Consider the following 17,355-nt stretch of genomic DNA (forward strand, 5'->3'; position numbering starts at 1 on the left):
ATATATATATATATATATATATATATATATATATATATATATATATATATATATATATATATATATATAGAAATGTAACAGTATAAGGCTGATTATTAATGTATTCAGATTCACATTATATTGCAGCTCTGAAACCAGTGAAATTATCACCAGAATTTAAATAATCAGCCCTGTAGCATCCGTTTATATGAAAGAGCTAACCTTAGCTTCTCAACAGCTGCTCGGAACACACTGGGCATGTACAGTGTCAGTCACAAGCCTAACTGAATCCAAGATGGCGAGCTCCCGTGCACAGCTTTATAGGCCTGGATCATTACTGTTATAGTGATGCCGAAGCTCAGTATATAAAATATTTCCATTAGCCTAAGATGCAATTGGCTTATTTAGAGAGCAGTTCCTAAAAGAAGGCAGTATGCAGTTCTGTGTGCTGGTTTCTTCAGACCTGGGAAGCAATGGCCTTGCCTTTGACTCTTCCCTGGCAGAAATAAAAAATATTTTGCTAGTAACTTGGGGGCAAGGGAAAACTTACTTTCCCCGGCTCTGCCTAATATTTTTTGTATCACTTGCTCAGTGGCCACCGCTGTGTGTTGTAGGCAACTTGTTTTTGGTTAATAGCATGGTTAGTGGGTGCTAGTGCCATTTCCTCAGAGCACCATCACCATGAAAACTCACTGTGTGCTACTGCCTTTAGGCACATTGTGGGGTATTTCATAGAACATGAGGGAGACTGAAAGCCCAGCAGTAAGAGCAGTGCAAGCAAACATAAATTGTCCCTCTGCATCATCTGTAGTTTCTATGTAGTATAATTACAAATGGCACCACTTGGCACAAAAGTCTGCATGCAGACATACAGTGCCAACAATAAAATCTTTTTTGACCTGTTTACTAAAAATATATTGAACTAGTCATCTGTACTCTAGCAGCCACTCCCCTTGTTGCCCCTTTATTGTTGTTTCTTGCCCTGCTCCCTGCATTCTGGCTATGGCAAAGTTGTTGAATATGTGACAGTATAGGTCAATTTGTAGTACAAACACCAGTAAGGAGTTAGGGTTTAGCTGTGTAATTGAGTTCTTTAGTGACTGGAAATACTAGAACCAGGGGAAAAAACAGTACTCATTTTAGAACAGGATTCCCAAGAACTTATTTAATCCTATGTGGGGATGTGGCAAAGATAGATATTAAAGCTAAAACCAGGAGGTGGGATTTCCACGGGTGGGATTGGTGGGTATTCCAGATACTCTTATGCCACACAGAATCGGGAGATTCCCTCTAGTTGTATACAGTATAGCGCTAGTGATAAAGTATAGTGGAATCTTTAAGAGGTCATTATGCTGGATATATATATAATATAAAGGTCTGTTCATTTGGTCAGGTTTCCAAACCTTTCTTTTGGCCGCCCAAATTTAAATTGTGAAGATCCGTTCCTCTTGATTGGATCACACGAAGGATCCATATTGGATCAAGGACCTCTGCTGAAGGCATTTTTCTTCCTGTGTGATATATGAATAAGCCCCATTTGGATATTCATGGAGGAGAGGGATCATTTTAGGCCTTCTTGTGTATGTTTTAAAGCTTATCCTTTTTGAAGAATGGGAACTGACTATGCACCCTTTGAGAATGGCAGGTGTTAGAATCCCCTAAATCTTCACTGTTATACATGATGTCCCTAGCGTGCTTAGTTAGCCATTCTCATATAAGTTGATTTGCCCCAGAGCCGTGCTCTTCTTGCTGCACTGTTACAGTTAAATCAGTGCTCATTGAAGCAGAAGTGTCATGCTCTAGGCGGATGTGTGGTTGGGAGGGGGAATGTCAGTTTGTTCACATGTTGTCATGGGATTAGATTGAGGCCGCATGTAAAGGCTGTGGTGTTGTCACTGTGTGCAGCGGCTTCACACACAAGAGTTTGCTGCCCAATTGGCGACGACAAGGATAAGTTAAAAGTAAAATGAGTGTGAATCATTGCCATGTGTTTGCTAGACAAGGGAATTTCAGGTGGTGTTAATAATAAAAACTTGTTCACGGTGGGCCTTTTTTTTATAATACAGGGATCTAGGAGAGGACATTTCCATCAAAATCTAACGCTATTGGTCATGTCTAGTAACAGGCCTGCCACTGCGCACACGAGGCAGATTTTGCCCAGAAAATAATAATTATGGGATTAAAGTTTTATATTGTGGATTTTTATCAGGGCTGTGGAGTCGGAGGCTATTTTGGGTACCTGGAGTCGGAGTCGGAGTCGGCAAAAAATGAACCGACTCCGACTCCTACTAAATTTAAATGGGAATAAAAAAAAAAAATAAAGCAAGTTTAAATGTCCCAATTCACAAACAGTCATAATTAATTACTTCTCTGCTATAAGAATAAAGCCCATTGCACGCAGTGCATAAACGAACACGTTGAGTGACCATGAAGCATGCTTTTCATGCTTCACTAAATGGGACAGTAACGTACAAGGTGCGGCAGCTCCACTGCGTCGTGTTCCTCTGTTACAGGGAACACAATGCTCACTGTGAACCTAGCCTAACTCTCACTGATAACTAATTAAGTAAAAAAAAATTTGTAGGACTGAAATACTTGTATACGTGAAGGGAATGGATAGTCAATAGTTTAAGACTGAAGCTTTAAAACATTTGAAAAACTGCTGTAATTCAGCTGTAATGTTAGCTTAAACTTTAAACATGACTATGGGATTCTAGGGAAATCATTAGGAGTAGGAGTATAGATACAATTGTCTATCAGTTTATTATCAGTTCAGTTGTGATTTAAGTGCCCCTGCCCCTTCCTGGATGTATAAAATACATTAGCATATTAAAAACAGAGGAGTCGGAAGTATCGGAAACTGAGGAGTCAGAGTCGGAGAATTTATCTACCGACTCCACAGCCCTGATTTTTATATGGGATGATTTCACCCCTTAGTGGTGTCTGCAGCCTACAGTTCCCAGCATCCCCCTTGAGTGCTGGTAGTTATAAGTCCAGCCTGCTGTTGCAAATATCCTGCCCATTCATTAATGCTAAAGTTTTGCTTTGCAGTTGGCGATTCACATTTTACCTGTGCGCCCTGGTCGGAGGAGTTGCAGTGCTCTATGATGTGAGTTCATATTTATTTCCCCATTACATAGTTTCTTCTGATCTGGTGCAGTGAAAGCATGAACGCAATCATTTGTTGTGCTGCTGTGAGTTACCGGAAGGAAATCAAGCTCATGTTGCTTTTTAACCTCCTTAAAGTGGAACTCCCCTCAAAAACTGTGTTTTGCTCAACGAAAAAAAAAAAAACAGCTTTCCAATATGCATTTATTAAACATTGTTGATGATTTTAATGTTATGTGCAAATGTAATATTGAGATCAGTGTCTGTGTGTTTATATTCTTTGCACTCCGATAGCTAAAGCAAGGTCACAGAAGTCAGCTGATTAACAGACGTGGAGGAGAATGGACTTCTGCTACATAATTTCACTCAGAACCAGAGAACAGAATGGGATAAACACTGCTTTCAACTGCAATTACATTTGCACATACTTTTAAACCAATGGAAATCTGTAATGAATGTTTATTGGTGTTGCTTAGAATAAGCAACAATAAGTATAAAAGTGTGAACTCCATTTAGTTTTCCACTCACTCTCTTCTTGGTGGTTTTATAATTGTGTTTTTCCACTTAAGCGAATACCATCTACATCCCTTTAGCCATAAAGCTGCATTAATACTTATGGTTTGCTCTATCTATACAGTCGGTGCTAAATGGCTTGCATTACAGTGGCGTGCAATACACTGGCAGCAAAATATAATCAGTAGGTTTTTATTTTTGGGCGACTGTATAGAAGTTGTCACCCACAACTATGTGCATAAGTGCCTTATATCTAGCACTTTGCGTTACAACCAGTGGCAATCACATGTAATTATGGCACATGGGTACAATACTCACCTTGAAATCTGAATGGAGAATTTGTAAACCTTAATAAAGCCTATGTGGCTCAGTGATGGGCATTTCCTATTATTTTAGTAGGTGGCCGTCTGCAAATTGTGCTGTTTTACAATTGTAACGTGTATTTTTCTTTTAATCCCTGGTATCCATAGAATTACCCAGAGTGCATTATATATGTATGTATTATCACTTACTGTGTGACCTTGTTAGGATTTTCTGGCAAAGCAAATAGTTGCGATATGTCTTTCATCACTCTACTTGGTCACAGCACTGTACTTTGCAAGATTGTGTAATGTTTAACCTTTAACTCTTAAGGCAGGCATTTGTGTTTGTCCTTCCTGCACTAAACAGGGGACACTCCTAGGGGCTATGAATGTCTCCTGGTCAGTACTTATGTGCCCCGTCCCTAGGTCTTATTTACAGTACAGACACTGGGCTGATCTGGTACCTATAAAGTCTGAGAGCCAAGTCTGGAAGAAGTTGCAGATTCATGCAATTTATGCCATTCACAGTAGTTGGACATGTAACTAATAGGATGCACTGTACAATAACTATGTTACTTTTTTTCTCTCTCATCCAACTGATTTACACTGAAATAGCTTGGCACAACTTGCATCTAGTAGGATCCAGTTTACATGATGCAAGAACTGGTCCAGATGAGTTGGATCACAGTATGTAGTATGAATGATACCCGTGGGCTGCCTCAGTGGCAGAATTTACAGGGCCCCACAACTTTATATGGACTGGATTTATGCATATGCGCCCTGACACCCCCAGACCTCCTATATCCTGGGCCCCTCAGCCGCTATTGGGTCTGCTGTTTTTTAACCTGTGCTGGTTCATCAGTAAACACAGTACATGTTGAATTCATGCTGTTTCACACTTATTTCTAGCAGCGTTCGATAAGAACTATTACAAATGCTAATAATATTGCACATGTCCTGCTTTATTTGTTACTCTTTTGTTTCTGCTGTTACAGATACACATAGTACATATAGAAATACCAGAAGATTTTCTGATTATGGCCCCTTTGACACAGTTATCACCTAAAATGACCTGTTCCCATTCTCATTATTTACTTGGCCAGTTATCAGACCTTTTAAAGGCGCGTGGTATAGTAGTGAACAAGATGTTCTGGAAGCCATAAAGCACCACTAGTTCCGCTTATTAAGTTATGTTCACTCCATTAGGAGTCAGTGAACAAGGCCTTATTTAGGGCAGGAGAGAAAAGAGCAATTTTGGCCAAAGAGCAAAATTGGCCAGAAAATGTAATTGATGATGTACAAATGCAATCTTCTTGGATTGTGCAATCATTGTAAAAAATGTTCTTAGCATTTCAATTTGTCTTCCCCCCGGTATTATTCTAATCCACTACATCCAGCAACCTACTGACAGCCAGGGGCCCTAGAGCAGATCGGTTTAGAACTGACTATGCATATGGTCAGCTTATATGCAAGGGGTTGTTATGTATAGGCAAAAGCCTTAAAGGGAAAATATACCCCCTACATTTGGGGCTTATTCAGTTAGGCTTATGTAGAAGAGGTGCAACATCCAAAAATATATAAATCTACTTTACACACATAGGCCTGATTCTAAAGATTGAATGGAAAGCATGATAGTTTGTTTGTACTAATAGGGGGAGAGAACTGATCCCTGCACCTTAGGCTCATAGTAATGCAACCTCACCCTCACCTTTTTCCATTGATCATTCAACTACAGAACGATAAACTTGATTATTCAACAAAACTAATTGGGGTCTGTCAAACAAAGACATTCCCCACCCCAACACACCTAATTTTCTTAAATCAAATCTGTTTTCCAAAGGCGTACACCATTTATATTTGCTTTTGCACAAGAGCTGATAGAGTAAATTGCCTCTCCGTCTCGCAGAGCTCAATGCCTGCTTAGATGTGCCATTCAAAATATTACAAGTACATTATGTGCCTAAATAAAACAGAGCACGAAAATAGTCCACTGATTACCATGTCGGCAATCGGTAAAAAACTGAAAAATAATTTGGTTCTTTTGCCAACCTGTGAGTCACCCAGTTGTTCAAACAATGGATATTTATTACTGGACTACTCCTAAGATAGGCATGTATTTGTCAGGCTTATGCCACACGGGCTGACTTAGAGCTGCTGGTTACATATAGATTTCTGTTGTAAGGAAAGGCTACTCGCTCATGTTTCTTGACAGTTGACATTCTAGCTAATTCCCACAGCAATTATTGTCCAATAAATACAGTATTTTCTCATTTACAAAAATATGTATAGTGCGCACGTTACAGGTCTCTTAGATGTGACACATGATCCCCTAATCAGTGTGTCTGGTGTCTTTTGCAGAAACCCTGGTTCCATGATGTGTGGGAGGTGTGGGTCGGATACCCAAAGCAGGTGAGGACAAAGTTTGGAATGTAGTTTAAACTGCTAGTTTATTAAACGTGTTTATAAAGTAGTTTGTATAAAATAAAACGTGTGGTAAAATTGTCCCATTTTGCAGACATTTACGTTGCTACACTATGTGAACTAGGCCCACCGCACTGTTCTACTAATGTTTGGATAATGGTGTATCTACTTGCTCTGCAGAGATAGAGTGGCCATACATGCCCAGATTTCATCTGGAAGTTTGGCAAATTTAGGTTATTTCGCCCAACATCTAGGCATGTAAGGCAAATTACAGGCTGTTTTGACAGATAATCCTGCAATCCTAATGAATGGAAGATTCTGTCCTGAAAGAAATTTCAGTTGTTTAGGCTAAGGACATGAAAAGCAACTGAATAAAAGGAACAACATAAAATTTACCATACACGTGTATTGACCTTGCAGTGAAAAGCCAAACCTAAACACTAAAAGCTAGCCTTTTCCCTTTGCTGTGCTTGCACCTGCCCAACAAATCACCCCAGACCTTACCCTTTAGTCATCGGCTTCTGTTTCCACCCTCTGTTTTAGCCTTCTAGTTTGGATTAGTTTTATAGTATAATGACAATTTGGGGCAAATGTTTTAAGAAACAAGTGGCTGCTAATAACTGCCTGTCTGATATTTTTGATCTGGTCTGAATCCAAGAATATAAGGACATTTTTTTTCAACATCAAAAATCCAGTTAACCAGAATTATGATGTGTTTGTTATATTCCCTCAGGAAGTGCTGACATCCCAGTACTGGTACTATGTGATGGAGCTGAGTTTCTATTGGGCACTTTTGTTCAGTGTGGCCTCTGATGTCAGAAGAAAGGTGAGTACATAAAACAGTGTTCCCAGGGGGCCTGTATGGACTCCCCATATAAACTGAGAATATCTGTATTTAGTGTATTGAATGTTACCAACGGTGGTTCTGAAATGCCATATAGAAACCTATAAAGGCCCATGCCTCTCAGTGTTGTTTCTCCTTGTGAATCCAATGAAAGAGGTTTTTGCCTTTCTCTGATTTATAAGATACAGATAATATATCTGTCCAACTTTTTTTTTTTTTGTGTGGCAGTGAATTAAGCTACACCAAGAGACACAGCAGTATCTAAAATACACGTATAATCATTTTTATATACAAAGTAATTAACTCTACCGCTTCCATTGGCACAGGAACTTGTAGAATATGTTTAACTCTACGTTTGTACCAGTTGAAACAATATATCACATTCAAATAGATCCTCTATAATAACAAGTAATATAGAATGGTCCGCATAACCCATGACAATTTATATATCATTTAGTAGTCATTTGCATCATTTGCTTCCTGTTTACTAAAGTATATGTGGCAACAATAGACTATAAACATTAAAATAGTTGAAATGTCCTGGAAAGAGAGAAATCAATATGTGACAGCATGAGAAAATGGAGTAGCTAAAAATCTCCATTATCACTGTAACAGTTATTGTCTAATTCATATTTCATTATTGATTTGTCTATTAAGGACTTCAAGGTTCAGGTTGTTCATCACCTGGCTACCATCTTCCTGCTGAACTTCTCCTGGAGTGTCAAGTATATTCGTGTGGGCACTCTCACTTTGCTTGTCCACGATCTCTCTGATATTCTGCTTGAGGTAAAGTATGTCCCCATGATCCAGGGTAACATGGCTGTGACAAAAGCCAATAGCATTCTGAGGAAATTCCATAAACCCTTGACTTTGTGGTCAGCTGCAAATGGCAGCTGGGGACCAGTAAACAACTGTGCTTATACAATGTTTTCTGTGGTACTCTCTGTATGGAAAGCTTCATCACATCTCCTTTTTGTCTTTAGGCGGCCAAAATGTGCAGTTACGCCGATTGGAAGAGGTCATGCAATGTCCTGTTTATTATATTTGCAGTGGTATTCATTATCAGTAGGCTGATAATTTTCCCTTTCTGGTACGTGGTTTGTACAGTTCTCTCAGACTTTGATGGGAGGGGGGATGAATGTACCACAATGTCAAGTCTGACCCTTTCTGCGCCCTGCAGTACCATCTCCCAGTGTGCTAGTATGTATGTATATCTTTATTTATAAAGTGCTACTTATGTACACAGCGCTGTACAGTAGAATACATTAATACAAACGGGATTATTAAGATAATAGATAAATACAAAGTATAACAATAAATACAGATAAATACAGTTGCAATAAGTTAAGAGTCAAAGACACAAGAGGATGGAGGTCCCTGCCCCGTAGAGCTTACAGTCTAGTAATGTTGCCAATGCACAATGATACCTATATGTGGCAGAATGGTATTCTGGGAATCTTCTAAGAAATCTATGCTGGTACTGAAGAGACAGATTTCTTTGTCTTTCTTTTTTTTTTTGGGTGGGGGGTGCTTTTCTGCAGGGCAGAGGATATTGACTGTGCCTATGAGCAGTATAGTTGAATAAAGCTAGAGGGCCCCACAGGGGAAGGTTTTAAATTGCTACCACAGGCCATAACCCATATAGCATGTGGTGAGCCGGGCTCTCTCTGCTTTTCATTTATTTCTGTTTGATGTTTTGTATTGTACAGCATAGTGGAAAATGTCTCTTTATAAATAAACTGTGACAGTGATGGAAAATGGCTCCCCTAGGAGGTAACACCATAGTGATAAACCTAAAGTCTGAAGGCCTGAAACATGCATTACTAACTAGGAAAGCATCTTTTATACCAGTAGCTATCAGACATGTTTGGTTTGAGCCCCCCCCGAGGTCCATTTTTTGGTCATGGCATGTTAGCTGATAACATTGTTGTTGTAAGCTGTTCAGACAATGTTCCAAGAATAAGTAAATGTTTATCCCAAATCTTACTGTAAGGGCTAATCTCCCCGAAATGCCATCCCACCAGCTAGAATATAAATTGGCGGTGGGATGGCATACGTGGCGCAGCGATTTGCCAAAGTTGCCTTGAGAGGAAACTTTGGCGATTTAGGCGCTGCGTATGCCATCCCACCGCCAATTTACATTCTAGCCTGTGGGGTGTCAAATCTTCCCCGTCTGTCACAGCCCTAAATAACCTCCAAGCTGTGCTTTCAAGTGTTTCTAGAATAGCAAATAGGATTTCCCACCCAAATAAGTCTTCAGGTTGAGCCCCCATACCACTGCTCTAAACTGTCTGATGTCAAAGCCTCCATCTGTTATACTATTATAATGACTATTGCATTTTGTTATACTATTATCCTGACCGTTGCATTTTGTTGCAGGATTATATATGCTACTACGGTTTACCCTCTGTACTACTGTCCCAGATTCTTCCTCTACTACTTCTTCAATATGCTCATGTTTGTGCTCCAGTTCCTCCACATATACTGGACCTACCTTATCTTTCGGATGGTGAAAAAGGTGATTTCAGGAAATGTAAGTACTACACTACACGTGATGCATGGGAGCTCTTTTAGCATATAGGTCTCTCAATAATCTATGTGGTACCAGATTGTAAAACATGCCCTTTTACTACCATATCAGTCAATTGATGGAATAACACATTTTAAATGTAGAAAAATAACTGACAACCAAAAAAGCTTTTTGTGCCCCGTGCAAGCTGCAGAGAAAGGACATGTGTGCACAAGAATCCAAAGGTTTATTTGTTTGCTTTGAGTCTGTGCCAGATCAGGATTTGTGGGCTAAGTTCTGTGATAGGTTGAGAATTTACTAACAAAGGCCCAGCACAGAAATGGAATCCTAATGTTCTGAAGAATGGGAAAGCACTAATATTCTCATGTTCTTTGCTAGGCATTAGCGTTATCTGTGCTGGGCTGAACTGGCCTGACAGGGTACCAGGGAATCTTATGGTGGTCCCACACCCATCTACTCTGTCGCATGTTATGTCATGTCCTATGTGACACTGATACTATTAAGTACATTTTATCTCTAATGGCTATTTTTGTGGGCCTGGAATGTTGACTGTTGGGACTCTGGAGCCTAGTCTGAAATATTTAGTGTGAATGATAGGTAGAATTGGTTACATTGTAGGCTTCTTCCCATTCAATGAAGAAATCATAAATCCTGCTCACAGTTTAGGCATTGCTGGAAATGGGTTACTACAGAAGGCTGTAAATCACAACTAGGAACCATATTGGGTTAGAAATAATCATGGACAGTGAAAAATGTGTTCATTCTACAGGAGAAATCGCACAACTCATAAAAATGACAGAAGGAAATGTCATGGGATGGGAGGTGGTATATGGGACTAGGGTTCAAGGGAAACTATGGAGTGGGTAAGGAATTGCTATGTGAGTGGGAGGACAGGGGTTGCTATTTCAACTGATTAGACTGGATAAGGAGGTGCAGGGAAAGACTGAGAAGAAAAGAGGGTTAGCAGACATATTTATAGCTATGGACAAACTAATGAATGGCTTGTGAGATTATGCACAGTTATGTATTTCAGAGTCCCTTTTAGTTTTTTTTTGCATGGTGTAGAGAGTAATATAATAGAACTACTCTTAAAATATCAAAAACTAGGGATTCCAGGATTCTGTTCGGGATTCGGCCTTTTAAAGGAACAGTAACACCAAAAAATGAAAGTGTATAAAAAGAATTAATATATTATGTACTATTGCCCTGCACTGGTAAAAGTTGTGTGTTTGCTTCATAAACACTACTACAGTTTATATAAATACCGTGCTGTGTAGCCATGAGGGCAGCCATTTAAATTGAAAAAAGGAGAAAAGGCACAGGTTACTAAGCAGATAACAGATAAGTAGCAGATTCCCATTGTATTTTACACAGTTATCTGTTATCTTCTTATGTAACCTGTGCCTTTTCTCCTTTTTTCAATTTAAATGGCTGCCCCCATGGCTACACAACAGCTATTTCTATTAACTACAGTAGTCTTTCTGAAGCAAACACACAACTTTTACCAGTGCAGGGCAACAGTACATTATATTTTAATTATTTTAAAACATTTTTATTTTTTAGTGTTACTGTTCCTTTAAGGCAGGATTCGAATTTGGCCAAATCCATGCTCCTGGCCAAACCGAATCTTCAAAATCTTGTGACTTCTTGTCATGTAAACATGGAAGTTAAAAAATCTTTGCGTGCACGCGGCAAGATTTAACCCTCCCAAAGCCTCATTATCATATGCTAATTAGGATTCGGTTCGGTATTCGGCTAAATCCTTTATGAAGGGTTCGGGGATTCGCCCGAATCTGAAAAAGTGGATTTGGTACATCCCTATCAAAAACTAAAAAATAATGTTCCTCCAGATTTAGAATGTATAGTGCTATCTGGTTGCTAGGGCTTAGGTAAACTAACAACAGTAAGTTGGCATGTCACGAAGGGCATACAACCAGATATGCAAGCTGTTAAAAGGCAGGACAGGATTGAAATTGGCTGAGAGAGGGCTGAGGCTTAGGGCTCTGGCACACGGGGAGATTAGTCGTCGGTGGGATGGCACACGCGGCGGCCCGATTCCGGCAAATCGCCGAAAATGCCTCGCGAGGCAACTTCGCCGATTTGCCGAAATCTCCTGCGCAGCGTGTACCATCCCACTGGCGACTTACATGTTCGCCGGTGGGATGGTAGTTCGGGGAGATTAGTCGCCCAAGACACGGGAGATTTGTCGCGGGCGACTAATCTCCCCGTGTGCCAGAGCCCTTATTCATTTCAAAGGCTGTCCATAGCCTACTCCTATTGCAGCAGTGTTTACACAGTCAAGCTAACAGAGAGATAACAGTGTTTGATAAAGTTTGCTGTGACTGACCTATCATATGGTATGTTAAGGCACTAGAGCAGTGATCCCCAACTAGTTGCTGACCGCCCCTTGGATGTTGCTCTCAGTGCCCCCAAACCAGGTAGTTATTTTTGAATTCCTGACTTGGGGGCAAGTTTTGGTTGAATAAAAACAAGATTTACTACCAAATAAAGCCCCTGTAAGCTGACAGTGAGCATAGGGGCTACCTAATAGCCAATTACAGCCCTTATTTGGCTCCTCCATGACCCTTTATGGTGCTTGTGTTGCTCTCCAAGTCTTTACATTTGATTTTGGCTCACGAGTAAGAAATGTTGGGGACCCCTGCACTAGAGGCATGGAGAGGCAGTCATTTTAAGAATTCTTTCCTCTAGAGCTTCTTGTCTTATAAAAGGAGTATAATCAAGGTCTCCCACCTCGAGTATTAGGCTGCTGTAGCATTTGAATAAAACAAGTTATGCCTGACATACTAACCTTTATTTTGCCCATGCAGATGTCAGGGGATGATCGCAGTGACAAAGAGGAAGAAGACAGTGATGAAAATGACGACCATTCACTGACCAACGGGGATGGCAAAAGGCCCATTGAAAACGGGCAAGGTGAACACTAGCCCGCCTAACTTTCTTACAAAGTACCACTTCCCCAGACAGGCAGAATTATGGAAGAGTCCAGTTATGTGTGCTGGACATCAAAATGGGGAGGGAGAGGATGAACTTCTGTTGAAGAAGCTCTATGGTCCTGAAGGTGTGCAGCCCTTTATTTAGGGGCTGAATGTGGGTCATAACAGCCTTTTGTCCATTTTTAACATTAACTACAAAACCAGGGAAAATCTATAACTGAGAAGAGACAGAGAAACACTAAATTCTCATCACAATAAACATTAGGATCCAACTACCACGGGCTTATCTGGAATTTCTCTGTTTCTTGTTGCACTGGCTGCTTCTGCTTCAGGAATTGGGTTAAACAACAAAATACAAGAAGACTGAAATTCCCTTCTTGGATGGAGACCATACCAGTGCTGCCTGGGAAGGACAGTAATTCATTGCACTAAAAAATGCTGGAGAATACAGCAAGAAATCAGATCTGAGAAACCATCATAGCTCTGCTAGCCCCTTATAGCCAATGGACAGTTACTCTACGTACACAGGTCACAAAAATCATGCACACCTCTTCTGGCTATATGGATACTACATATGGGAACACATGCACTGTGCAGAATTCACACACAGTATGTCCTTTGCACCTAAAAAGGCTCAGGGTAGGCAGAGGCAGTGAGTAGAGGAGAGTGACGTGGAGACCAGCCATGACTCCTAGCAGTGCAGGCATCTTATGGCTTATGTCATAGCATTTCAATTAACTCTGCTGTCCCTCAGCTCGCTAAATAACAAGGGTAATTGCTGGACCAGCGTTACTGTAAAATATATGCAATCCTTGGGAACAGAGCATGGCAAATGCAGGAAGTGTTGCTGCGCACTAACGCACCTTCTTTAACAGGTTTGTTATGGGGACAACAATTAACTTCAGTACAAGTATTCCAAGTATCATGCAGTAACTCTATATAATACTGTACTTCTCACATTCAGAGTGCATTGCCCACATCCATTCGTGGTGCCAAATGGTCAGCAAATGCTGAGCCCAGTGTCTGGCCTTGCTGCAATGTTTACTATGTAAAAACATTCTCACACCAGGACCATTAATAATTGAAGTGTGGAGCTTTTTATTTCTTCATTTCCTCAAGTTATGACCTTTTTGAAGAATATATTTCCATATATCTTATAAAATAGTGTATTAACCCTTCAGCAGGTATATGCACTGAGCTAGCTAAGGGCTAGGTAACCTGCAGCTGTTGGGGAACGGCAACCCCAAGCATCCCTCTGGGAGAAAGGTTACCTGTCCCTAGCTACAAGCTCAGCTGAGAGTTTTCTTTCCCATTCTCTTGGACCAGACTTTTTATTTTATTCGCCTCTGTAAACAGATTGCGTTTAGGCTACATGTTACACCGAGAGTGCTATCTGCTCTGCAGTGGGCAGAAATCACAACATTACTACTTTTTAATTTGAATAAAGGTCTGGTCTGACTTTAGTTCCAAGTGCATTTTTTATTCATGGTATCCATATCTGATCTTGCTTATAATTACAGAAACCTTCCATTGCACTTGCTTCTCTGGCAAAATCTTAAACAGCTATATTCACCTGTAGTCTTTCAATAGGCAAAATGTTCTTATTTTCACAAGTTGTTGAATTTAAAAGGGCCCTGCATATGATATATTGCCTCTGCTTGGTTTAAAGTAGCCATATTGGTTTCTACAGGTACAGCATCCATACCAAGTGTTTCCCCATCAGCTGTCTTATCAGCGAAGTGGTGGAAAGTTTCCACTGAGGGCCCTACCCACATATAGACATCGTGCTCCGATAGAGGAAGGCGATAATGTTTAGCACATATGGACTCACATAAAGTGTAATTATCCATGGTTTGCTTCTTTCATGCAGTTGGGGACAAAGTTCCATGATTCTAGAGGATTCTGCTTACTGCGCACCCATCATTGCACTACTGCCAATAAACTAGATAATGGCTGATGAAAATGATTTTCTTTCCAACGTCAGATGAACTCTTACAAACTACTGTTGAAGCTTTATTTTAGTAAAACAAATGGGTCAGTGTGTAAATGATTGCAATATAGAACATTTCCAGTCTTCTCCCAAATAGCACATACAGAGACTCAAGCCACAGTTAAATGACCTAACAACTTATGAGTGTTCAAACAATAGAGTGAGGTTTTATTGATACAATGTTTCAATTCTTTACTGGAACCTTGGTCAGGGAAACCAAGCACAAACACTTAAATGTACATAATGGAGGCAAAAAGTAACATTGCTAAGCATAGACTCCACGGCCAAGTCTTATGTATCCCACTGTTAGCCAAAGTTACAGGGCAGCCATGAGGTATGCTGAACCTGACTACAACCAGGTAAGTTTCCATCCAGGAAACACTAAATGAAGCAACCCAATGGCAACGTTTTGCTGGGGGCCACACTGGGCCAGACCCCTGTTTCATCCTTCCTGCAGGAGAGATGGTTGAAAGTCTATTGCTTTGCACTTAAAGATGGGCAGAGGTTGCAGTGTCCTCAGAGTCTAGCTACTGGTGTATCTGCACTGCCCTCCTTAATGGCTTTACTCACATGCCTAGTGGTGATTGCCAATACGTTCCTCCAACATAGTAAAGTGATGAAGTATATCATGTAGCTAGAAAAAGGAGAAGGAAAGGCTAAATCACTAGGGGTGTCAAAATGTTAGGCACCCCCGGTAATTGTAATCACCCTGTCAACATAAAACTGCCCCAGCTCGGGGTACCTACCTAATTTAAAGTTTGGATTTTCAATCTACTGCGCATGTGCAAGTGATACAAAGACAGAAGAGATAAGCAACTACAATTACTGATTGCTAACAAAATGTTAGGCACCCCCAGTGATTATACCTTTCTTCTCCTTTAATTCTTTTCCCAGAGTGTGGAAAATTTTGCACTGCCATTCTTCTTTTTCTTGTTTCCCATTTGTTCTTTTTGTTATCTGTATGGTAATTTGTGTTTACATTGGGGTTAAGCGCTAGTGCGGACACGGTATCGGTTTCCCCTGAAACATTGGATCACTAAAACCTCACTTTATTGTTTGAACACTCAAGTTGACTATTCATCTCCTTTTTTAAAAATCTTGTGAGTGCCGTCACCCTTGCTTTCTATGTTTTTCGAGCACTGGCACCTGGGTATTGACTAATTAATGGAGTGCTCCTCACACCGGCATGCTGCTTAGGGTCATTAATAGCTCCAAATATCAAAGTCATTTTAATGTGATACTGACAGCACAATTTTCCATGCTGTTGGAGCGCAGTCAGTACAGACAAGTCTCTTTAGACCACATTGGGACTCCGAGGCAGGTAGTCTGTGTATCTTGGGGTGCCACTAATCGTACAGTATATACAGATAGCACCAACCTGAACTCTGTTTAAACTGAAAGGGCAAGTAAGGAAAATCCTGTCCTGGCATTTTCTTTGATTATAATATACTTTGAATCCTAGTTTTTTTTTTTTTAAAGACCTTGGCATTTGGGGCAAACATGTCCTGCTATTTATTCCAGATAAGGGACCCATCCCTAATTGGGAGCACTGTGCCTTAAATGGGGTTGTTCCCTTCATATTAACTGTCAGTATGATGCAGAGAGCAATATTCTGGGACAAATTGCAATTGATTTTCAATATTTGTGGTTTTTGAAGCATTTAGCATTTTGTTTAGAAGCTATTCATTCTAAAAACAAATTAGGGCCAATTGAAAACTTACTCCAAACTGGCACTTGTATAGAATACTAGAAGTTAAAGGAACAGTAACAACAAAAAATGAAAGTGTATAAAAGTAACTAAAATATAATGTGCTGCTGCCCTGCACTGGTAAAAGTTGTGTGTTTACTTCAGAAAGTCTACTATAATTTATATAAATAAGATGCTGTGTAGCCATGGGGGCAGCCATTCAAAGGAAAAAAGGCACAGGCACATAGCAGATAACAGATAAAACACTATTGTATTCTACAGAACTTATCTGTTATCTGCTATGTAACCTGTGCCTTTTCTCCTTTTTTCCAGCTTGAATGGCTGCCCCCGTGGCTACACAGCAGCTTATTATATAAATTATAGTAGCGTTACTGTAGCAAACACACCAGTTTTACCAGTGCAGGGCAACAGTGCATTATATATTTTTATTACTTTAAAGCTCTTTCATTTTTTGGTGGTACTGTTCCTTTAACTTAAAGGTGAACTACCCCTTTAACACTACCAAAAACATAGAATTTAGTTGCCATTAACTAATAAAATCCCATATAAAAAAAAATAAAAAATCAAATAAAAAGAGGTAAAACAATTCCACATCATTTGGTTACATAAGAGCCTGGGAGATGGCAATGCTGTATTTGAGTTTTCTGTATAATGGGTTTCCAGCTAACAGACCCCATAACTGTACTATCCTGCATAACTGACTCCAGAGAGCCCTAAGGAGCCTTGTGCTAGCCTGGCACTGCATACAGGATGTTGATTCTGAGCCACTGAGACAACACCAGTACCAAATATGGCAGCAAGCGCCTGTGTATCGAACATCTGGATATATGAGAATACCCACTAAGTACAGGCATATTTATGCCTGTACTTAGTGGGTATTCTCATATATCCAGATGTTCAATAGTTTTTTGTTTTTTTAATTCCTGTAGCCAAACCAAACATTTCTTTGACAACAGGTTAGCAGCAATGGCTGCACATGCAATAATTCCTATCTGGCAAGTGTAGG

At 40.1% G+C, this 17,355-nt stretch overlaps 1 protein-coding gene across 4 annotated transcripts in view; it reads left to right on the top strand.

Moving 5' to 3' along the window:
• The window catches only part of cers3 (ceramide synthase 3), a 50,804-nt gene extending 36,690 nt beyond the window's left edge, over nt 1-14,114 (top strand). For 3 of the 4 annotated variants that reach the window (XM_012958808.3, XM_012958809.3, XM_012958810.3), the window contains 7 exons: nt 3,031-3,088; nt 6,261-6,311; nt 7,057-7,149; nt 7,825-7,953; nt 8,151-8,257; nt 9,547-9,700; nt 12,526-14,114. In XM_012958808.3, the coding sequence (XP_012814262.1) occupies nt 3,031-3,088; nt 6,261-6,311; nt 7,057-7,149; nt 7,825-7,953; nt 8,151-8,257; nt 9,547-9,700; nt 12,526-12,642 (709 nt within the window). In that variant the 3' untranslated portion in view covers nt 12,643-14,114. The remainder of the gene's footprint in view (nt 1-3,030; nt 3,089-6,260; nt 6,312-7,056; nt 7,150-7,824; nt 7,954-8,150; nt 8,258-9,546; nt 9,701-12,525) is intronic. The other variant, NM_001004852.1, reaches the window with a different exon arrangement.
• The last annotated feature ends 3,241 nt before the right edge of the window (nt 14,115-17,355 follow it).

The sequence above is a fragment of the Xenopus tropicalis genome, chromosome 3, assembly GCF_000004195.4.
Source record: "Xenopus tropicalis strain Nigerian chromosome 3, UCB_Xtro_10.0, whole genome shotgun sequence".
In the NCBI taxonomy this organism is placed as follows: domain Eukaryota; kingdom Metazoa; phylum Chordata; class Amphibia; order Anura; family Pipidae; genus Xenopus; species Xenopus tropicalis.